At 38.4% G+C, this 17129-nt stretch overlaps 6 protein-coding genes across 6 annotated transcripts; 2 read left to right on the plus strand and 4 right to left on the minus strand.

The window, feature by feature from the left end:
- Positions 1-3780: 3780 nt before the first annotated feature.
- Positions 3781-4682, minus strand: MELLADRAFT_123860 (uncharacterized protein; the record flags this gene model as incomplete). Its single annotated transcript, XM_007407548.1, has 5 exons — positions 3781-3815; positions 3924-3992; positions 4121-4225; positions 4309-4389; positions 4529-4682. 5 exons carry the CDS (start codon positions 4680-4682, stop codon positions 3781-3783), a joined length of 444 nt encoding a protein of 147 aa, XP_007407610.1.
- A 1028-nt stretch (positions 4683-5710) lies between these two features.
- On the plus strand, positions 5711-6215 carry MELLADRAFT_96400 (uncharacterized protein; the record flags this gene model as incomplete). The annotated part of the gene is made up of 4 exons (XM_007407427.1): positions 5711-5713; positions 5786-5871; positions 5944-6067; positions 6168-6215. 4 exons carry the CDS (start codon positions 5711-5713, stop codon positions 6213-6215), a joined length of 261 nt encoding a protein of 86 aa, XP_007407489.1.
- A 2263-nt stretch (positions 6216-8478) lies between these two features.
- MELLADRAFT_71302 (uncharacterized protein) lies at positions 8479-10274 on the plus strand (the record flags this gene model as incomplete). The annotated part of the gene is made up of 5 exons (XM_007407428.1): positions 8479-8709; positions 8887-8956; positions 9066-9099; positions 9179-9255; positions 9362-10274. 5 exons carry the CDS (start codon positions 8645-8647, stop codon positions 9560-9562), a joined length of 447 nt encoding a protein of 148 aa, XP_007407490.1.
- Positions 10275-10830: 556 nt separating this feature from the next.
- Positions 10831-11319, minus strand: MELLADRAFT_104427 (uncharacterized protein; the record flags this gene model as incomplete). The annotated part of the gene is made up of 2 exons (XM_007407547.1): positions 10831-11141; positions 11229-11319. The coding sequence occupies 2 exons, from the start codon at positions 11317-11319 to the stop codon at positions 10831-10833; spliced, it is 402 nt and encodes a 133-aa protein (XP_007407609.1).
- A 1182-nt stretch (positions 11320-12501) lies between these two features.
- On the minus strand, positions 12502-13202 carry MELLADRAFT_104428 (uncharacterized protein; the record flags this gene model as incomplete). Its single annotated transcript, XM_007407546.1, has 3 exons — positions 12502-12526; positions 12682-13003; positions 13112-13202. The coding sequence occupies 3 exons, from the start codon at positions 13200-13202 to the stop codon at positions 12502-12504; spliced, it is 438 nt and encodes a 145-aa protein (XP_007407608.1).
- A 3435-nt stretch (positions 13203-16637) lies between these two features.
- MELLADRAFT_104429 (uncharacterized protein) lies at positions 16638-16997 on the minus strand (the record flags this gene model as incomplete). Its single annotated transcript, XM_007407545.1, has 1 exon — positions 16638-16997. One exon carries the CDS (start codon positions 16995-16997, stop codon positions 16638-16640), a length of 360 nt encoding a protein of 119 aa, XP_007407607.1.
- Positions 16998-17129: the final 132 nt, after the last annotated feature.

The raw sequence follows: 17129 nt of genomic DNA on the forward strand, positions 1-17129 counted from the left end.
AGTCACAATGGATCTCATGGTCATTTCTTGACACAGGGATGTTTAAAAAACTGGACTTACACACAGACTATGGTAATGTGAGGGTGGCAGAGGATGATATGGATAAACTTGTGTATCTTGTCAAACTGGGGCAATTTTCACCACTCACCATGCTGTTTTGTCAGGACCCCGGAAAGCTCCCTCTGAACCAACCGACGGAAAACCTGGATTATGAGAGTTTTCATACCCAACAATCCCGGACTTTTGGAGCTTTCATACCAAGTTGGTTGGTAACATGTCAGTACCAAAAATGATCCCTGGGCTACAAAGCCATGTTTTGGTGCCATTTAGTGCCAAAAACATTGGTATGAAGATGAGATTTTAAAAATCATACCAGGCACATCTGTAAGATGAATGACTAACAAGCCATTTTCATACCAGTTTGGGGGGTAACATGACCAAATCTCAACCACTCAAATCATACCAAATACATTGGTAGGGCTAAGGGGAGTTTTCTGGGGTCCTGTTTTGTCCCACTGGAGCTCCCAGTTATCTCCAATTATTTATTCAAGATAAACATGTTGAAGAAATTGGTCAAGATTTAGCTGTATACCTTGACCACACAATAATTTACCCCAAGAAAGGTGTCTATCACAAGAGGCAAGTTGATGGAGTCCTGGACATGTTAGCCAAGCAACAATGTTGGCTCAAACTCAAAAAGTTCAAATTTTTTAAGTTTTTCAAGTCTGAATTTGAATATATAGTCTTATTAATCTCAAAGAACAAGATTAAGATGGATCCAACCAATGTTAAAGATGTCAAATACTGGCCAGCACCTTGTAATATTTCAGAGCTCCAACATTTTAATGGTTTCTTCAATTTTAACAGGCACTTCATTGACCACTTTTTGTAAATTACCAGGCCACTGCACAACCACACAAGACTCAATACTCCATGCAATTGAACTGATAAGTGGAATTGTGCTTTCAAGAGTTTGAAGACCACATTTATGTCTTCACCTGTCTTGAAGATAGCCAACCCATACGAGCGTTTTATACTGGAGTGCAATTGTTTGCAATCTGCACTGGCAGCCATTTTGTCTCAAAAGTGTGCCAATAATTGTGACTTAAATACAGTTGCTTATTTATCCTGTTCCTTAGTCCAAGACAAACAGAATTATGAGATATTTGGTAAAGAGTGGCTGGCAATTCTTGCAGCCTTCAAAGAGTGTTGTTGCTACCTACAAGTTAACCCCAACAGATTAGAAGTGAATGTGTACACCAACCATTGGAACTTGGAAAGCTTTATGAAGACTAAGCAATTGAATTGTCAACAAGCATAATAGGCCAAAACCATGGTCTGTTTTGAAAGGTTAGACCTGGAAGGAAGGCAGGTAAACCCAACATGTTGTCAAGAAGGCCTGATCTGGTTGCAAGTAGTGACAAGAACATCACATTTTGTCAGAACTATTGTAGCCTGCAAACATTACGCTCAGTACATTCAAAGTGGAATTTGATGGTTTTGATTCTTTTTTGAACATCAAATCCCAAAACTTGATAACACTGAACACTGGATTGAGTTTGACATCCTAGGAATCACTGACACACTTGACAGATATGATGCTGTTATACCTGACATTGACAATGCTATTTTAAAAATCACCAACACACATGACAACAACAAGACTATTATCAAGGCAATTGAACAGTACTTGGACCACTTTGTGGGATATTAACAAAATGATTGAGAAAGTCTCTTATCAACTGCTGAGTTTTCTTACAAGAAAAATGATCACAAGTCAACAGGTATTTCACCTTTTAAAGCTAATTACAGGTTCAATCCAAGTTTTCACAAGATTCAAGCATCAGACCAGTGTATTTCAATAGTAGAAGAAAGATTGAAAACTCTGAAAGAAGTAGAATTAGAACTGACATACTGTTTACATATATCACAAGAAACAATGAAGGTTAAGTATGACATGCAAATAGAACAAACTCTGACATGGCCAGTAGGAACTCAAGTTTGGTCAAACAAAAAATGTTCCAAAAACCAGACCAAGCCCAAAATTATACTACAGATGGATAGGTCCTTTAAGTTTTGACAATGTTTCACAAATTGTCAATTCTACTTATGAGTCAAAATTACCTGCATCATTGAAAGGAATTTGTCTATTTTTTCATGTTTCCTTATTGTGGAAGCATCATCTGGATCCTATTGAGCAACAACAACAACCCACACCACCATCAATCAACATTGAGGGAGAAAAAAAGTATGACTTGTCAGAGATATTAGATTCAAGAAGAAGGAACAAGAAAAAAGAGAATTGATTTAGTTGGAAAGGATTTGGTGTAGAAGATGATTCATGGTAAGCGTAGAAAAATTTAAAGAAGTGTCAAGATTCATTGGATGAATTTAGTATCAGATTTTTGGAGGCAGAAAGCAAATACAAAAGGAGACAGAGAAGGAAGTGAGAGGACAACCCATTTTCCCTATTTATCTTTGGGTTTTTTAATGCTGTCCAGGGAAAGCACACAGAACTTTCAAGGTGGAGTTTATAAGGGTGAATAATGTTATGGTCTTATAATGTGTGAAAGGTCTTGTACAAAAATCACACATCAGACTCATTATGTAATTGCATCACTTGTACTTTCCCTTTTCCTCATTCAACAATCATCATACACAACTAGACCTTTGAGTGATAAGAGCCCTCCTCTCATTATAACCCTGGGAGACTATTCATAAACTACCTCTTGCATTTGTGTATGACAAAGAAGGAAACTGGTGATATCATCTATTGTTTCCTCAATCCTTCTTGAAATGCATTACCTTTATTAAAATGGTCATTGATGTCCTTATCTTGGAACTAAGCATAATCCTTTGAGGTTATTCATGGACACTAATCTAGATCCAACCTTTCTATCTTGACTCACCTATTCATATGTTCTCAACAATGCATTTTTGTATATCACACAATCTCAAAGTATTATTGTGAGATACCAATTCAGCTTTGTGGTCATTAAATTGTGTTGTTTTTCTGTTTTTAACAGTTGAATTCATAAGTTCAAAACAATGAGTGTTGCATAATACCATTCATACTAAATTATTTGTCTTTTCTTATGGTCTGTTATAAAGAATTTAAGTATTTCTGTATTCATAAATTTTCAATGTGAAGATATTTCAGTACCCACGGTTGATCCCACTTTGAAACACCAGCATCTATTTATGATGAACCCTGGAAATATATAGTGGCCACCATCACCTCAAAAAACAGAAACAGTTCCAGTGTCTTATCAAACTCCCCTGCTATGACCAATATCCTAGCAAATATTAATCCACAGGTGCTACAGCATAACAAAACGGGGCTGTGATTCAATATTCTGGACTGATGGGAGGTCATGATTCAGCCTTTTAACAAGTTATAATGAGTTGGGCCTACTAGATGACAACCAATCAATGAGGTTTGACCAAATCATGACATATTCTGATCAACAGATTAGACTTGAATAAAAAATATTCCTCTGTGTTTGAATTTATGTTACAACCTCACAGTGTGTACCATGTACTTGATCATTGGCCCAGCATTTTTGGCCACTTTTCTGTTGCTAATCCCATTCAACAACATACACCCAGGATGTAAGACAAATAAGATGTCAAGTAGAGGGTTCGCGAATCAGAATATGGGGGTTCAATTGATGCTATTCATGATGTACAAAGATGAGGTACCGTTGACAAATCAAGTAAAGGAAAAAAGAAAGGAGAAAAATCGGGCATTTTCAGGATGAAAACAGATGCTGTGTTTTATCAGGTTACAAGCTTGCAATATTCCGAAGTACATCCTATATCCCATATCCAACATTGTCAGGTTTGATCCCATAGAAAGTGGCAGTCAGTATAGTCTGATACCAAATGCTTGATCACATATGATCAGTTGAAAGTAAACTTACGCTGGTTCACCTGCCGGCTTGCGCAAGTATAGACTTCTGGGTGTCCTGCTGGGTAGAAATGGATGCATACTATTATTGGCAGAATTGAGAAAGTAGAATCATTCATTCAAAAGATCAGGAGGCGTCTAAAGTAAACAGAATCGAGATGGACAGTCGAGGCATTTTGCTTGAAGGTATCAAATGAAAATCGACTCAACAAATAGGGCGATCCGGGTGGCCTATTGAGCTGTAGTGCATTCCGGCATCGCAAGTAAATGCTCCTCGCGTGCTCAACTTTTGTGGGCCAACACAGTCAACAGCATCTGTGAGATAATTCAATGAACGACAAGGTCAGCGTTTCTCATCCATCTGCGCATCCATTCGAAATGTAAAGTTGATTTCGCACTGGGTTTTTTGTTATCACTCCTGTTGCACGATTCGCACCAGTATGCGGAAGTCACACCTTTAGAGTCCTTGAGACCGCACTCTTCGGTCGTTAACATTGATGGAGGGAAGCCATTAGAAGATTTCCGTCAGTTCACAATGTCCTCAAAAATGTTATGTAAATCATTGATTGGATTTGAAGAAGTGAAAAAGTACAGGTTGAAGGGAAATGTTGAACCTACTGTGCATTTTATTATTGTTCAGCACCCCTGCTGGTTCCCAAGAGTCGTTACATTCTATATAATTAGCGTCGGCAAAGATGTGCAACCCGAAATCTCCTGCGAGCAGAAACACGAGCACAAGAAACAAAAGGGGGTTTGCTGGCTTCCAAGACATATTTCACGCCAAGTCGGTCAAGTTTGATAGGCAAAAGTTGTCGAGCTGTCTAAGATCGAGTGTAATTTTTGAAGTATTTTGATCAAGTTAATGGAGGAGAAACAGAAATTATTTAGGAAGAATTTTATTAGGAAGAATTTTACAGATACAGAGAGGAAACTTGCTGGGCAACAAATGTCTGACGGCGGAAAGCAGCCCTATACGGAAGTCAAAAATGACAAGAGATATCAGGTAGTTGCGAAATAAAAAATCCTCGACCAGGTTCTGAATTCCCGGGGGTTAAACCCTCAGACCCTGCTGCAAGTTGCCACTGTGACGACACAAAACCATCCATTCCTGATTTCAAGCTGCAAGCCTGTTATTAATTGTAAATATTTTTGTGAATTCCACTCTTGAAACTAACTAATTCACATATGTTCCCAATACTAATGGGTCAAATTCCAGCACCATTTAAAGCCGGATATACCTTGTCAGTTTGTCAATGACGATGGACTTTGGTAATTTGCTTAGCACCTCAAGATAGTTTTCAACTCAGTCATAGAGACCCTGAGTCTCAAAAGATCGAGCGGGCTCACACGTGCGAGACCTCAACATATCGTGTAAAATTCATGAGTACAATGGCATCACCCAAGAGATTCAATGGCCAAGAGTGATACATTATTAATATGATACAATTTGCATTTTGGTTTCTTGAATAATCATAATAAGATGACTATGTGATCGAAAAGAAAAACTTCTACTATGGATTCAATGATATTAGTTGCTTTTCAGTGATATTGAAAGACAAAGATGTTGAGCATGAGTAGATCTTTTTCTTTCAAAGAATATCTGCTGGTGTTATGTTGTAGCTGCTGATCCTTGCCACACAGCAGACTTTTTGAGTGCAGAGTGCATGCCTTCCGGACCGAGTTTCTAGTAAATGTCCGGTACCCGTAAGAGTCGGTACTTGGACGTCGCGGCCGCCTCCCTGAAATACGTCTTGACGCGGATTCTCATGAGCCTAGTGTGCGCTTCACCAATTCCAAATCATGGTAAGTCTGTCCCCATTCTAAATATCCTGACCAAGTGACAGATCAAAAGCTAACTTGATTAATTGTTTCAAGTCGGAACTCAGATACACAGCCAACACCCAGCTTGAACAATTACATGCACGTTATGTTGGAACAGGACATGCTGATCTTACCAAACAGTTTAGCCATTCACGATTCTCAGTTTTCATAGGAATAATTAACTAATTATAAATCATCTTGATTGGTTTTAGTGAGTGGTTAACACATCAACATCGGGATACTTATGCATCTATCATTGGTCATCCAGCTTTATGGTCTTATTTAGCTATAGCTGAAGGAGAATCATTAGGTCGAACGAAATTCGAAATTTGTGAAGTCAGTTTACGATCTCGATTGTGACATATTCGTTTATCTTTATCAATCGAATCATACCCCCTCGCATTATGATGTTCATGTTTCGTTCTTTTATTTGTAGCGAATGTTACAGCCTTGTGGACCACCACCTCAAAAGGATGAAGATTGAGAATCGAATCGTTCACTCATACTTCGATACCTGGATCGCGATCGGGTCGATGGCCGGTTTGCGAGGTGGTGAAAGACAAATGATTCCATTGTGAATCTTAGCGTTCGATGCTTGAAGTCGAATGTCCCATATAAGTCGTAGAAACGGCCATATCATTTTCAAGATGAGATACCCTTTGTGATCGACTTGATAGTGTATTTACGATATACGGAGATTTGTAATGTTACAAATTCTGACCTGTATCATCAATGATTCGGAAACTATCAAAGCCCTTGGTTCCACCGGTGCTTGGTTCTCAAGAATTTCTTGATCTCCTGTTGAGCCCCCATTAGATTCATGTTCCCAGTTTTTGATAGTAGGCTAAAATTTTCTTCAAGTTGAGCTCGATTTACATATTTGAACCGCCACACCAAGAAAAGGTGCATCAATAGAGCCTCACTTCAAAGGAAGCAAGGTTTTGGTTTCTCAGAAAAGTCTGGTCACCAGCTCTCTAATCCTACATGAAATAAACAAATATTCGTCTTATACATCATTCAAAAGTCAAACTCTTTGGTACAAAGCAACTTGTGGTACTTGTTGCAAAATGATGCAGGCATTGATTGGAACTTCAGAGTAAGTGTGCAGCATTTCTGTCAAATTCCAAAAAAAATGTTTGGCCCAAATTTATGTACCATTAGGGGCAATTGAGGCTTCAGTTGGCACTTTATTTAGTTATCTAATTCTTTTTGCTTATTTTATCTTATTCTAAGGGACAGCATTAGACCACTCTGGCACTCTAGATCTGGGAGTGTTGGCTTAATGTACTGTTCACCCCTTGGAATGGTGAAGCTACAACACCACATTTTTGCAGCACAAGTTGTTTGGTGAGAATTGTTTGTTCTGGGGAGGTGCTGCAAGGATGCATCAAACAGTGCCAATATAGAAGTAGTGCCTGTGCATCTGGAGGAAATGATCAAAGTCATGAGCTACTTCTCCTGTCCTTGCACTTTGTTCAACTTCATTGTCCTCTCTCATCCTCTGTTTGGCTGGGTTTCACCAACTGACATACAAGTAGATGCAAACAGGTAGGAACCACACTTGACAATACAACAGTGCATGTTTGATACATGTTGTCCACCACAATAAATAGTGGGGACAGTTCACTTGACTGGATCATGGTCAGTGTCCCCAAGAGTGGCCATGTTGATCTTTGAGAAGACTGTGACAGTATCACATAGATCTGCTTGAAATATGTCTGAGGACCTCTCATATAGCGCAGTAAAATATTGAATCAAATTCTTGAGCCTTTTGAAAGAGCTTTATTAGAAATTTGGGGAAGAAATCTGCTTTGCCTGCGTGCCTTTCAGTTCTAGGTGTCATCAAGAGGTGCTGAATATCAAGGATTGAGTCCTTACCTTGTAAGTGAATTCCTTTACATTGGTTTGACTACATAGAAATCCTGTAACTTCAACACAGATCATCATCAGCATTATCTGGCATGCTCAAAATGCAACTGTTTGATTCTATTTTCCATCCTATAACTATCCAATCAAATTGCTTCCTCACCTATGATATAGATATTCCTTGGTTATAGTATGGTCATCCTTGATATCAGTCCTGCATACTTTCTTCTCACCTCTTGATCAAATCAGAATCTTGGTATTATTGATAGTCAAATGAATTCAATCTTTGGAACAGGGAAGTTTCTTTTAATAATCATGTCTGTAATGGCTGCACACAAAACCCATGAATGATTCTCATTCATCTCATGTTCAGAAGTTGGTCCTTTGTATAAGTTGTAGACATATGTGTGCTTCAAGGTTTTTCATGATTTTTGACTCCTCTTGGGTACAAGTAACACTTATGATCGTTTATAGTGTGTATCTAAAGGTCATAAGTTCAGGAAGGGGCTAAAAACATTTTTCTTCCAGTGTGTTGTACTACAAGGTATCAGTTGAAAGCAGCAGAAGTACATAGCTTGTTTTCCATGTAGCACTATGACATCTTGACCTTGAAGGCCTTTAAACAACTGAACAAAGCTGCTGTTAAACAATCCTGCGTGAGAATTGAAGCAAGTTGAAGCACATCAAACTGAGGCTCCCTTGAATGTGGTTTCACATGCGTTATTACCCGCCGATGCCCAGTGATTTTTTTGGTTATCCGGATGCCCGGCTGTGCAGTATCACACGAACGCAGCAAAAGAAAAGAGTTGCTAATGAAATTCTTGTATGTAATAAAATCTGATTGAAAACTGTGCCGGTGTGCTCATACCACCGATTTGATACAAGACACCAACCACTTCATCAGTGCTCTGACCACCAATCCATTTCACTTTCTCATCTTTCTTTCATTTTACGAGGAAGTTTTCATTCGATCTAACTCAAGTCTCATTATTTCAATCAACTTATTATTATCAAGAATTTACTTATTTTAAAACATACTTATAAACGATGGGTAAAAATAAGAAAGAAGCACAACAGGAAATTCCGGCTCATATGGTTTGTGATGAAGGAGGGTCAGTTGTTTATCTTTAAAAGCCTTTCTTGATGTCATTGGTATAGATTGAAACTGATTGAAACTGATTGAAACTTTTGTATCCTTTACTTTCTCTCTGGGCAACGTAGTACTCATGAGTAGGTCAAATTTGATTATCTTATGCAGTCTTTGTCTTTATATTGATATCTCGGTGATTTTTTTATAGTTTTCGATTCGCAAAGGAAGTTGGATGTTGTGATAGATGTACCTGCATATTCTGCTTTCCAGTTAGCTTTCTTTAGATTTCTTTCGAGACCTACAATTTGAAGAAAAACCAACATCTTCTGACGATCTGATTTTTTTTTTTGATTCGATTCTCAACAATAAACCAAATAGTGTTATGCGATTTGTTCTTGCCTGATGTCTGAAGGTTTGTCTGTTTATATCAAAGCTATGTTTAACAAACAAGATGCTGAAATGTTATTTCGATTTGTACTTGATGTGATCAGGTGCTGCATTTGCGAACCCTTTGTTTGAACAAATGTGTTGTTCAAAAGGTCAAGATCAAGGTGAAGACGCTGGAAAGGTGAGTTTAAATCCCTTCAACCAAAATCTTCACTCTAGTCATGCCAATTATCGAGGCCATATTCTGATCAATCTTCTCTTTTGTATAATCTTTTGTGTAACTATAGGCAGTTTGTCGTAAATGTGGATTGACAGAAATTGAAGCAAGAGATCTTTCTGATGCTCGAGGAGCAGAAGCCCAAGAAGGCAAACGTACCACCGGGTATTTCTCAAATGCGATGTCAATGCCTGGAGCTTCAACTTCTAATCAGACCCCAGTGACTTCACCTGTTCATCCTACCAATCCTGATCAGATTGTTGAAGACTAAGCTTCTCCTCGCCCCTCAGTCAAACGCGTTCTGATTATCTCTCAAAGCATCATGAGCGGTCATATTTCGAGCATGCCGCAGTTGCTTGTCCTCTAGTCGGCTCAGGCTTCGTCAGAAACTTGATATCTTTGACTTCTCGTCTCAAGCATTCCAGCTCCATCACAAGCAAAACACTCTGATCCAGTTTTTCCTTCGATCCTTCAACCTATGCTAATTTCTCATAGACTACCACAATTGTGTACCTATGTACCTTTCTTCAATCATTTTCCCTCATGCCATTGTGTTTAAACCCAAGAAACGGTTTTTTTTGCTAACCTTCCTTCGTGTTTCTATCAAATCAAATTTATATTTATATCTTTGTTTTTTTCTTACTTGATGAATTACACTGATGATATAATTTGTTCTATTTTTATAAACTATACCGGTTTTTTTATAATGGTTATACAGACTTCTCGGATCTTTTATCTTATTATTTTACTCATTAGAATCATTTATATCCTTGGTGACAAACTTGCTGTATCGAAGTGATGATTGTGTTTATTGAATAACTTCATTTTTTTTCCATCTAGAGATTTCTTCATTCATTTTGTGGAGTTTTTTTGGATAACTTCTATGTATCCTACCTTTTTTCTTTTATGACTGGTTTGCCAATCGAAGTGAGGATGTGAGTTTTGATTCGGAATGACGTATATGATTGGATTGGTGTTTGATTAAGTTTCACGAGAAGTGGAGAACAGTTAGATAAGCTTGGTCACTTTTTGTTCTTGTAAAAAATGTCTAGCAAAGCAACTGCCTAGATGTTGGAATTGGATTCCTCTCTGAGTACTTGAGTGTTTATTCAAATTACTGGGTCCATAGAATCTGGATAACATGTAAAGATTACCAGCTACTGAAAATACTCATATGGTGTGTAGTTCTTCATCAGAATCATACCGTATCAATGAGGCTAGCTGAACAAAAGAGCTAATTGATTTCTTTCAATTCCGTGAAGGATATGACAAATCTTACTACGCTTCAACAAACACTCTTGGTACAACTCTTACTTATACAAAATTAACTTCAAACTAAATGTTTTACAAAGGTTTCAACTCCAAAAGAAATTTTTAACTCATCAGATCCTCATCCCTAGATCTAGAAGAAGAAGAATGTGAAAGAAGAAGAGCGATCAACAAACATTTCTGAAGGTGTTATAAGTTTTGATCATCATCATTGGAGTAGCTGACTTACTCGTTTGTGCCCGATGGCAATAGGCTGGGAATCGTATGACATCAAGGTTGGGTAGCCTTTTCTTTGTTGACCGGCTTTTGCTGATCAGATTTCACAATAGTCTTAACATGTGGACGATTCCTTGGATTTCTAGATACCTCAGGTGTACGAGGTGGAGTGATTACCGTCTTACGAGAGTAAGGTTTCTTGATGACTTTGTTTTGTTTTTTCGGGATCCGACCAGAGTTGGATTGTTGTAGTTCCATTTTTGAAAGTTTTTCTGATATACTATCGTCTGTAGATCTTGAAACTGTCGAGATATCAGTTACGTCATCGTCGCCACAAAAGTGGACCGGATGAAAAAATGAAGCTACTATTTATGAATGATTTACAAAAAAAATGATCAAAGATTAGTGATGTTTGTGTAGATAAAAGGTATTAGAAGTTTGTATTTCATTACGTGGGTCTGACTGTTGTTGCGAAAGCTTGTATTCTTCAAGAGTGATTTTGCCAGAACTGGAGGTAGACTCAGTGGCGATAGATGTAGACATTTTCGAAATGATAAGAGTAAATTGTTTGGTGTCTTAAGATAAAGCCGGAGAATTGTGTTTTTTGAAAAACGTTAAAGATGTGGAAAGTGTAGGGATGGTTTTGGATGAAGAAGAAGAATTCGAAAGGGAACCCAAAAAGGGTCAGTTATTTATACCAGAGCTGCTTGCCAGGTGCCTGAATTCCAGAAAATGTCAGCGATCAAAGCGTTAACCGTTCTGTAAAATCAACAACTCCAAACCACGCGATAATAATTGTCATCACCCTACGATCTGACCAATCATCGTCCAGCATTTTGGAATGAGATGGCTGTGAGAATCGATCACGTCCTGCAACAAAAACATCACGAGGGTTCAAGCCGTTGAGCAGAATATTGAGTAGTTTGTTTCGGAATGATGATGTATGAGTTGTTCGGTCGGAATTGCAGGGGCTTTTGACTTTAGAGACACTTCAAAACAAGGGACGGGGAAGAAAATGGTCACTAAGCTTATCACTTCAGGGAAGATGAAAATTACGGATAACACGATCGCATCTGATTTGAAGTGGGTAGAGACGTGGAGTGAAGAGAAGGAAGCACAATACGATATACTGGCTCAAAATTGTTGGTGTAGCAAAGGCGTGAGTTGTTGCTCCTTGAAAGTATTTTTTGTCCATGACATTGGTATACATTCTGATTGAAGATTTCGTGTTCTTGAGTTGAGCTCGACGCAATGTAGTCCTCACATGAGTAAGTGAATTCTTGAATAGTCTTTTTGTCTATACTGATTCAATCATTTTATGCATCGTGACACTTTTTTGTTTTTGATCTTCAGATCGGACGGGGATTTGACTTTGCAGATGCCATCTATGTAGTTGGAATGAGTCTCCGTTCTGTTTGACGCGACTTTGGTATAGTTAATTGAGCTTTATTCTCGTGGTTAATGATATTACCTGGTAAAGCGGGTACTTGGATGTTAGAATTGGGATAAGTCATTCTTGTGGGCACATATAACTTGGAGCATGGATGTGATGGAAAGATTTTTTTTCATTACTGAAACTGCTTGGATGATTTCAAAATTCAATTCTTTGTTTGGAATGATACGATATCAATAAGCTAAACAAAAATTAATCAAGTTCTTTCCAACACAAAAAAGCAAAATATGCCAGCTTTTACTGCACTTCAAAAAACACTCTTGGTACAAATTTTACTGATACAAAGATGACGACACACTACTGGTTTACAAAAAGGTTTATATCAAAAAGAAAATATCAAGTCTTTATCTCTCCATCTTAAGACATTCACCTAAAGGGAAAAGATAGAAAGCAAAGAGTTGATCGGTGAAGGAACCCAACTTAGATTTGATAACATTTCGTAGGTGACTTACTCGTTTATGCGGAAGATACTGCGTTGGGTAGTTTTCCCATTGATAGTCTCCTTTTCAAATTTCGCAGTAGGATTTCTGGGTACCCTTAACATCTTCCTAGATATCTCTGGGGTACGAGGAGGCGTGATTGGCGACTTGCGATGGTAAGGGCTGACGGTGACTTTTCTTTGCCTGGTCGGCTTTTGTAAGGTGTGAGCAGGCCGTTGTATTTTTAATGCCAATAGCTTTTCTGTTATGTGATCGTCTGGCGATCTTGAAACCTTTGACGTATTGCGTTGATCATCGAATTTCGACAATCTGACCGGACGAAGAGGGCTTTTTTCTGCACATATTTTGAAAAAAAGATTAGAGGATGAGTGGTGGTTGTATGATGAGGGAAAATACAAAGTCAGTATGATTATTAATGTCCATATATAAAGATTGTGATTACCTGTATATTCTTGTGCAGATTTGATATGCTCAGTAACATTGATACTGTTAGATTCTTTAGTAGACTGGGCGATGAAGTTTGATGGAGCCATTTTTATGTTGAGTAAAGTTATTGAAGTGATTGGAGAGTGGGTTAAACAATAGATGCTTGTTTTTGAAAATTGTGATGGAAGTGGATTGATCGAGGAAGAAGTCTGAGCTATGAAGGAACTTCAAAGATTCATTGCTTTATATGAGAACTATGTGGGTGCCTGAATGCCACATAGTTATCAGTGATCAAAGCGTTAACCGTCTTATAAAATCAACAATTATGAACCACGCAATAATAATCATCATCACACTGAACTCTGACCAATCAGCATCCAGTATTCTGGGAACACGTTATAATAGATGGCTGTGAGGATCGTTCACGTCCTGCGGTGATGGGAAGCCCGGGAGGTTGAAGCGTTGGGCAAAATAATGAGTGGTTTAGTTCGGAATCGTGATGTATGACTCTGAGTTACTGGGTCAGAATTGCGGGGTCTTTTGAATTTGGGGACAACGGCAAAATATACCAGTGTGGTCATGGGCAAGAAGATGGTCACCAAGCTTATCAAGCAAGAGGAAATTGATTGATCAAAAGCAAAAGGTGTCAGTGGTAAGTTTTCTCATCCTCCTGAATTGATGATCAGAAGTCCAAGCAACCCAATAGGCCAATGCTGGGTATTGAATGTTGCAAATGATGAATGCTTCTTCGTATTGGTATGGATCACTGCCATCAAGCCGTTGTGAGCGCGTTAACCAAACCATGGCTCAGGCAAATCAGAATTCGGGAGCGAAAGATTGCATTCACCTTTTTGATTGCTCTCAAATGTCAGACTTCGCGGTAGTCTTCTCATTTCCATTGTCTTGCGGATTCCAGGAAAGAAGACCTCACGATGCAAACCAACACTTGGCAAGGACTAAAGCACGGGCCGAGGTCTAGAAACAATGATCGCAAGAAACTCGACATCTCCCGAGACACCTGAAGGAAAAATCTGGAACTTCTGAGACAAAGGGATTACAAGAATGTACATGTTCTTGCTTCAGCTTCCAAATTACCAGACGTTTTCATTCCTGTAGAGGAATACATTGACTAACTTGAATTTCAACTCGATCGCAAAATGCGAAAGTCTTATCGAATTTCCTAAAGGGATCAACTTTAAAACATTCGAGTGATTCCTCCTTGAGAACTTTCATAGAACAAGGACGATGAACGATTGATCAGAAACCTTTGATGTCCATTCCTTCAAAGAAATTGAAGATGCAAAGGCTCTTGAGGGTGTTCTATCAACAGGGAACGCAAGCCGAATGTGAACCAGGAGCGCGACCGAAACCTGAAACACGACCAAACTCGAGACGTGCCTCTATGACTCATCATACCAATCAAACTACGGCAGCATCATAAGGAATGATCAATCAACCTTCAATCTCAAGAAGATCGAAGAGACCGTCAGCCCTCGATTTTGATCTTCCACCTCCGACAACCTAACCAGCTCCACCGCCAACTCTGGAACCGGCTATCTTCCAATCAATCTTTACTACCAAACCTGAAAAATATTACTCGCATCTATCCGGCGTAGATATCCTGCGGGCTCTACTCACTGATAATAAAACCGTTGCTCGTAGCTCATTCTATTATATTTACATAATTTCTACAAACCATCCAAGAGCCTTAAACAGAGCATTCTTCTATGGGGTCCAGGTAAATGAGAAATATACAGATCAAACTCATTCAATTTTGGGAATTTGAAATTGTTGAAAAATCTCAAAGATGAGTATGTAGAAAGAAAATCGATTTGTGAAATTGAAATTGAAGATGAAAGTGGTGCTAGCTTGTCAATTGGTGTCCTGAAATTCCTTTAAAACCAAAGCTTCAAAAAGAGGCAGATTGAAGGCAAAGAAAATCATGAATTTGAATCTTTCAATCATCCAATTTCCTATAATGTTTGGAGTTGGCATGAAATTCTTGAGAAAGGGATCTTCGAGACAGAGTGGTTAGCAATGGAAAAACCAAAAAAAATTGTAAGATATCAATTTTATGTTTCAATTCTTTGACTGATGTTTCTGTTTTCTCAAACAGTTTTGAAATGGAAGCAAAAGGTTCATTTTCAATCAGAACAAAATTTATCACCAGTGTCAAGAGTCAGACCAACATCCTTGGAGAAAAAGCTAGAGATCCATCAATTTTCAGAATCATTGACATTGGAAACCATTTTACAAACTCTACTATCATTTGAACTCTTTCCAAAACCGTGCTCACCATATGAAATCGAATTCAGTTACGGGATACAAAGTTAAAACTGGGAGTTTTTTCCCGGTTCCCAGTTTTCAAAATACAGCCAAAAACGCAAACTGGGAAACTGGGAGAACGTGGGAAAGTTCCAAACACAGCCAAAAACGAAAACTGGGAAACTGGGAAAAAATCCCAGTTTTAACTTTGTATGTATCCCGTAAGTATAGCTCATAAAATAAGTCAATTGATATTTTCTGATACCATGTTCCTTGCAGAATAGCTTGTTTGGAGATCATCAAGTGTTTGGAAGAACCAAAGGAAACATTAGTCTTTGAGAATTCTAGAGGGCGCTTAGAATGATCAGCTCCTGCATTCCTAGGAATAGGATCTCAAGGGTTTCAAGCCGTTGGAGCGGATATTGAGTAGTACCTCAAGTGGTTGCCGAACAAAATAATCTTGTCAAGATTGTACCAGTCAAAAGGAAAGTAACTCATAAACAAGATCATCTCATATTCCTAGAAACATGACAAATCTGCGCTAAATACGGGTCAGCTTCATCTTGATGTGCACCACAGAGGCAATCATTGTGTGCATTTGTTTTCTTGACACCAACATTTTCCTTGATAGAGAGTGGTTAAAATTGATGACTGCAGTGGGAGTCGGACTGTAAATGATCACTCTCATTGTGAGTCTTGAAAAAGATATACTTTCTTGGAATGACATTGATTCTCTTAGTTGACTTGAGACACTGAAGGATTCTCAACGGAGGAGATGTATCCTCTAGCTATCACATCTTCCTCAGCAGATAATGTTACTAAATGTCGCTCACATAGTAGATATCCTGAGGACTCAAGAGATGAACCTGGTCAGATTCATCCTCAAGTATGACTCGGGCTACATGATAAGATCTGAACACTTTTCAGGATCAGAAGTATCATCACTTGAAATGGTTTACAGCATTGTTAGTAAGATGGACAGAAATCAATTGATTTTGTCTAATCTGACGAGGTACATAACATACCCAGCTTTTATTACACTTCAACACTCTTGGTACAAATCTTAATTAAGAATACAAATTTGACTACACTTCAGGTTTTACAAAATTAAAAATGAAAAGTGAACTCCAATCCATTTCATCTTTTCAAAAGTCACTACATAGAAAAAGGGAATGAACAGAAGGGATAAGATGATCAGTAAAGCATATGAATGCTTGATGAATCCTGCCAGCAATTGGGTCATGTAGATGACTCACCTGCTGATAACCGTTAGCTCATTACTTGCTAACTTTGCCTACGTTCTTAGGATCCTTGTTTTCTGCTGTCGTAGAGCAATTGTTTTGGCTCCTGTGGCGCCTGGGTTCCTCGGGTGTACGAGCTCGAACAAACTTAGGCTTTCGATAATAGGGCGTTACACTGGGTTTCTTTTGACAAGCTGGGAGCCTGTAAGACTGAGGAGATTTTTGTAACGTCATTTCTTCAAGCTTTTGTAACAGACCATTCGCCTTGATCATCGAATTTCTTGCTGCGTTACTTCTAAAATCGTTTTCCGTATAACTAATCATATGAAAAACACCAGGACCTGAGAATGTAGGAATATCAAATCCAGTGATGATTGAGAGAAGACAGAAAATCATTAGCTATTATTCAAATATTTATTTTGATATTTGACCACCATAATTACCTATGAAGGAGTTTGTTTCTGTATGAAGCAAGTTTGAGGTCAGTCTTTAAATGTCAATATTAATATCAGTCAAGGGTAATTACCT

This window comes from Melampsora larici-populina (genome assembly GCF_000204055.1).
Source record: "Melampsora larici-populina 98AG31 unplaced genomic scaffold MELLAscaffold_9, whole genome shotgun sequence".
Classification (NCBI taxonomy): Eukaryota; Fungi; Basidiomycota; class Pucciniomycetes; order Pucciniales; family Melampsoraceae; genus Melampsora; species Melampsora laricis-populina.